The 6000-nt window shown below is 44.4% G+C and overlaps 1 protein-coding gene across 2 annotated transcripts in view; it reads left to right on the forward strand.

Annotated features, from left to right (window-relative positions):
- The window catches only part of LOC143100433 (ephrin type-A receptor 6-like), a 105591-nt gene that overhangs the window by 83327 nt on the left and 16264 nt on the right, over positions 1 to 6000 (forward strand). The window contains exons 6-8 of one of the 2 annotated variants that reach the window (XM_076263608.1): positions 1143 to 1296; positions 1753 to 1915; positions 3402 to 3510. In XM_076263608.1, coding sequence (XP_076119723.1) covers positions 1143 to 1296; positions 1753 to 1915; positions 3402 to 3510 — 426 coding nt within the window. The remainder of the gene's footprint in view (positions 1 to 1142; positions 1297 to 1752; positions 1916 to 3401; positions 3511 to 6000) is intronic. The other variant, XM_076263609.1, reaches the window with a different exon arrangement.

The following is a 6000-nucleotide window of genomic DNA, read 5'->3' on the forward strand; positions in this document are numbered from 1 at the left end:
TAAGTGTGTGAGCTTGTAACATGCACAGGGTGGAAAAGGCAACACTACCCATGACTGAGTCGGAGAGACAGGATGATTCTCTTGTTTTCAAGGATTAGCGTCTGTGCGTGTGCGTGTGTGCGTGTGTGTGTGTGTGTGTGCGTGTGTGCGCATGGTTGTGTTATACTGCAAATTGGCTTTTCATACCATGGGCATATCATTTAGGGTTGGAGGTACTGTAGGACAGGTCAGCAGGACAGGTCAGGATGCAGCCCAGTAAGAATGGCTACTTGTATTGCACACAATTTTGTCATTTTCATCTATTTCATCTCTTAGAACTTCCCTCTCTACTTGCACAATTATAGTTCTAATGGGTCATTAATTACACCAACGTTATTATTACCCAATGGCTTTTTTAGTGTGCCAAGAGTGCACATTTACTCAGTGAAAATTGAGTCTGGGCCATTAATATTATTCACGCAGATCTAATATCCCCAGACAAATATCCATGCTTTCAATTAGTAAAGAAAACTTGTCTGGCTCTGGCATTGCAATGGCTGGATAAAAGCTGTGTAATATCCTTGCTTTAAATTTGTGTTATATCCCATCCCCCAGTGATTGCAAATTATTGGTGTAAAATCCTGGATTAGGGTGTAAAACTCTGGAGGCCGTTTGAAAGTTCCAGCACCTGAATCTGTTTAACTGACAGATTAACCAGTGTTGCGCTTCCAAATAATGCCTCACAAAGAAATCATGCCGCAGAAAAATTGCTGAGTCTCACACTGTGAATCGATTTCACTGGCTGGAATTTGATAAGAGAGGCTTACATCATACACAATATGTCACAGACACAATCTATTTGCATGTGTGGTAGAACTACGGTATTATGTCTGAAAGTGTCCTCAATATTTCTGTGTAGAATAGATGTGGTAATTAGATCAAGTGTTGATGTGTCCTGCTCTCCGGCCTTGAGGAATACATTAGGGTGAGATTTGCTCCTTGGCAGTCTCCTGGTGGATGGCTGTGGTCCTGTGTCAGTGTTGGCAGGGCCGTGAAGCAGGCGACCCCCAGTCATCTGCAGGGTCATATGACTCCTCTCATTAGCAGGAGTAATGCAGACTAATGAGGAGCGGGAGTAGGAGGGATGGACGGAGGTGCTGCAGGTTATCTAACCTCTCCTGCGCCCCCACAGGTCCCTCTCTGGTGGGCATGGTGCAGAAGGACTGGGCGTCCCAGAACAGTATCGCCCTCTCCTGGAAAGAAGCGGAACAGCCCTTGTTGCCCGTGCTGGACTATGAGATCAAGTACTATGAAAAGGTACAGAAGCTCCCCACAGCAGAACACACTGTGCTGTCTATTGGCTCTTACATCAGTCAGAATAACACTACATTCTATTTCAGGTAAAACACATTACACATAGCTGTGGCCTACTGGTTAGCGCTTCGGACTTGTAACCAGAGGGTTGCCGGTTCGAACCCCGACTAGTAGGAATGGCCCTTGTGCCCTTGAGCAAGGCACTTAACCCCTCACTGCTCCCTGAGCGCAGCTGTAGCAGGCAGCTCACTGCGTCGAGATTACGGGAATTCACGGATTGGGATAAATGCAGAGACCAAATTTCCCTCACGGGATCAAAAGAGTATATATACTTATACTTATACAATAACTACCCCCTCTGTAATGGGCAGTTGTGTGTTGGGCGTATGCAGACGTGGAAATGTGGTGTGGCCATTGGGGAGCCCGGTGGTCACATGTCTGTTCTGGCGTGTCCTTCAGGAGCACGAGCAGCTCAGCTACTCCTCGACGCGCAGCAAGGTGCCAAGTGTCATCATCGCCGGACTCAAGCCGTCCACCATCTACGTCTTCCACATCCGCGCGCGGACCCCCGCCGGCTACACCAGCTACAGCCCCAAGTTTGAGTTTGAGACGGGAGACGAAGGTAAGGCTTTCGGCACGCCATCCCATCTGCTGGGTGCTTTTTTCTCTGTGTGCCGCAGCTGTTGCTGTGGGGCCAGGTCTTTTCCCTGTTGCGTGGCAGACTCCAAGCCCTCCTCACTCAGCCACATTGAATATTCATCGGGCCCGCATGCGGAAATAAAGGATAATCACATTTGAAAAAGGTTCTGGCATTTATTGCCATTATGCCACCCAGATAAAGGGGATGCTCACTGGCTCTCAACAATAAACGCCAATGGTTCGAGAACAATCAAATTAGAGCCAGTGGATTGTAGACAGAGCATGAACCTATTATGTCCATAACCTCGCCGGCCAACTCGCCAACTCACTCGCACACAGTACCCCAAGCATTTCAGCAATCAGTTTTATCTTTTTGTTTTATTTTTTTTTCTTATTTCTTATTATGATTTTATATTTGACACCATGCCATAAATATCTCTTAGGTAATAAATAGGTAGTCTTCAGGTCATTGAACATTTTTCTCATTCCACCTCTCCATGGTTATTTGAGCTGATTCTGTGGCGAGGGCCTGTGGTGGGAGGAGAGCTTGAGAGAGGTGAAGTGCTTTGGGAGGCTTTGTGAAAAGACTGTTATGTTAGGGTTGACCGACCCCCACGCGCTGCTCTGACGCGCCAGCCTCCAGTGGCTCGTCTCTGCCTGCGTAAAACACTCATTAGCTCACTGCAAATCACACAACACTCCATTAATTAGACCTTTTTTGCCGAGCGCACCAGACCCGTCTTGGGTTAAAGTTCCTGTGAAGTAATCTGCTATTGAGATCTGCAGTCCCCCTCTTCATCAAACGAGGGCTGCTAATTACCCCTGTCCATCCCTGTCGCCCAGCATCAGAGATGCCCGTTTGAATTCCCCTCACGCACCCTCAGTGCTTGATCCCCCCCCCCCCCCCCGCCCCGTGCTCGCTCGCTCTCACTCTCTCTCCTCTCTTCTTTTATTTTTGTTTCCTCTTTGTTTTTTTCTGCCATTGATTGATTGATTGATTGATTGATTGATTGATTGATTTGCATCATATGTGATATTTTTCTGAAGGTTTCTATTTTCAACCATGATTAATCTAGTGTAATAACGGGAAATTGAAGACATTTCTGGATGTTAAATCAAGCTTTAGATTAATAATTGCTTTTTAAATGGTAATTTCAGAGTGAATTGCATCTCTAAGAATGCTGAAGGTTTTTCCTCGGAGTAACATCAGTTACCAGTCAGGAAAAAACAATCATAATCACAATGTCATATTTTTCATATTTATGCTTAGATAGTGCACATTACAGTTTACTGTAAGCACTGGGGTATTCACTGGGGTATTTCATCACACTTATCTTATCTGAGAGCATGTATATGTAACCTGTACCTAGACTGCGTCTATTTTTATTTGTGTGTGTGTGTGTGTGTGTGTGTGTGTGTGTGTGTGTGTGTCTGTGTCCCATTGTGATCTGTTCTGTTTCTCTTCCAAGCTTCAGACATGGCCGCTGACCAGGGCCAGGTGTTGGTCATTGTCACAGCTTCCGTCGGCGGCTTCACCCTGCTGGTCATCCTGACACTGTTCTTACTCATCACAGGACGGTAAGAGCTGCAGCCCTCCCTGCACCTGTGATGTCATTATGTTTTAATACCTACAGCCTAACCCTGCGCCTGTGATGATGTTCTAATACATCTGCTACATGCTGTATGTAGGGAGATAAATGCTTAACACAGGAGTCGTAATTACAGTACCTTTGTCATCTTAAAGGCTGTTATGCCAGGGTTACCATTTAGCTTAAAAATAGCTTATAAAAATATGATTTTTATTTTCATAGCACAATGTAGTTATGGCTCTCCTGTTTTTAAACTCACTTCTGATTTGGATGTTGCTGTTATTATTGTGATGGTGGTCCTTGTCCAAACATTGATATGGAATGGTGATTAAACCTTTATGTATTATGACTGTGTCTATGAAATGATAACAGAGTTGATGAGGTCTCCCAATACAATGCATTGTGTTGTCAGTGGAACTAATGGAGGCAGTGACATTGAACTAATTATGTAAGATTCTCCTTGTTTATTGTAGACATGAATAGTCTTTTTTTTTACCATTTTGAGCGAAATGAAAGAGTACATCTAATTAGGCAGTTGCACAGTACATTTCCTACTGTCATCATATTGCTTTAATATCAGGCATAACAGGTATGCGTGTGTGTAGGTGTGAATTATAAACCGAAATCATAAATTTAATGGTTGTTGTGGCTGCATACTAGACTGTAGTGTATATCATATTTTCACTTTCCAATATAGTGCATCCAAGCATCTACTGTATCCACGTGATTAATCTCTTTAGCTGAGAGACATTAAGAACACATCAGCATATATTCCAATCGATTCACCATTTGGGGTGCTGATGGTGCTAATGTGATTAAGCAATTCTGTCAGCAATAGTGTTGTACTGCAATACAAGTCCTGCACACACAAAATGATGCCCTTAAAGATATATTTCAATATCTTTGTTTTTTTATAACAAAGTTAATACTGCACTCTGCTTTCCATTCTGCTGAACATAATTGACTTAACCTCATTAGAGCATTGCTGTAATTAGAAATTGATTCACCAAGAGAATGGAAATTAATATTGGTGATATTGGTGTTTATTTTAATCATTATAATGTACATCCTGCAATAGCAGACACCTGAACTATCAGGCAAAACACTGGGGACTGGTCTATTAATGCAGGACCTTGTCTGAGTCATAGGCTCAGCTGGATTTTGGGCATGGACCCCTTGACCATATACTCAGTGACGTGTCTAAATCATAGGCTCAGCTGGATTTTGGGCATGGACCCCTTGACCATATACTCAGTGACGTGTCTGAGTCATAGGCTCAGCTGGATTTTGGGCATGGACCCCTTGACCATATACTCAGTGACGTGTCTCTTTCTCTCTCTCACTCATTTGTGTGTGTGTGTGTGTGTGTGTGTCTTACATAGCTTGGTCTAAATGTGACTACCTGTTATGATGCAAATAATTCAGTGACCCCCTAAACATATCTGGACAGTACACACCCCACCCCTCCCCTTCCCTGTGTGTGCTAGCGTAGCGCTGTTATTATTAACATCTCATTCAGTGGCACTGCACTCAGAAGGACTTAAAACAGCCTAGTGAATAGATATCTGCGCCGAGCAGCAGGGAGAGAGAGAGAAAAGAAGGGAAGCACAAGGAAGAAAAAAAGAACAGTCCATCCCTCAACACTTCCAATTCATTGCACCGGTTTTTCCGGCTAATTTAGTGCCATGTGTGGAAAGCAGCCATGCTGATGCCGTTCAGCCAGTTGTGCGTGAGTGATGTTGGGCTGGAGGGAGATGGGGATCTGGGGGCCCACAGATGCCCACGGGCTGACCGCTCCCTCCCACAGCCAGCCCCACCGCTTGGGTCACACCCCACGCCAGGGTGCCAGCTCCACTGCCACACTCTGATATTTACACCATACTTGATTTAGGCAGGGACGCTGACTGGGTGCAAATTATTGGAGGCATTTTCAGGGCTTATCTTTGTGATGAAGTGGCTTTTGGTAGTGGGCCTTATTTCCTGGCACTGGCCTTGGCTAAAGACCATGCATGAGTAAAAGTGTTGCATGCACTGGATGGGAGTGATGTGTCATGCACGACAGATTCAGATACGGTATGTTCTTGCATAAGGCCTCCAAAAATATGTACACGCTCCGATGTATGCTTCAGTTCACCTAACCCAGTTATGCTGACTGCTCATATCTGTGTTTTGTGCTGCGTGAACAAAAGCAGCAAATACCTTCCTCCCCAACACAGTGGAAAGACATGGCCAATTTATTTACAACTTGGCCCTCTATTAAATAGCAGGAGCAGCTTTGAAATTGTTTTAACTTTGAGGTGAAGAAGAAAGCCCGAAATATTGAAGCTAGTTAACTGTGAACAGTTCCAACATGATTGGCTACTCACTGAGTGATTTTGTGTGGTCCTCTTAAAATTCAAATGGCTGCACATGAAGGAAATCTTTACTGGTCCTCATGGTAGGCAATCTGTGAAAGGTTAAAAGTTTAAAGTTATAATTG

Source organism: Alosa pseudoharengus, unplaced genomic scaffold, assembly GCF_046254945.1.
Source record: "Alosa pseudoharengus isolate Yale_2024_CS ecotype anadromous, Long Island Sound unplaced genomic scaffold, YU_APseudo_1.1 YU_APseudo_1.1_scf_3, whole genome shotgun sequence".
NCBI classification, from domain to species: domain Eukaryota; kingdom Metazoa; phylum Chordata; class Actinopteri; order Clupeiformes; family Clupeidae; genus Alosa; species Alosa pseudoharengus.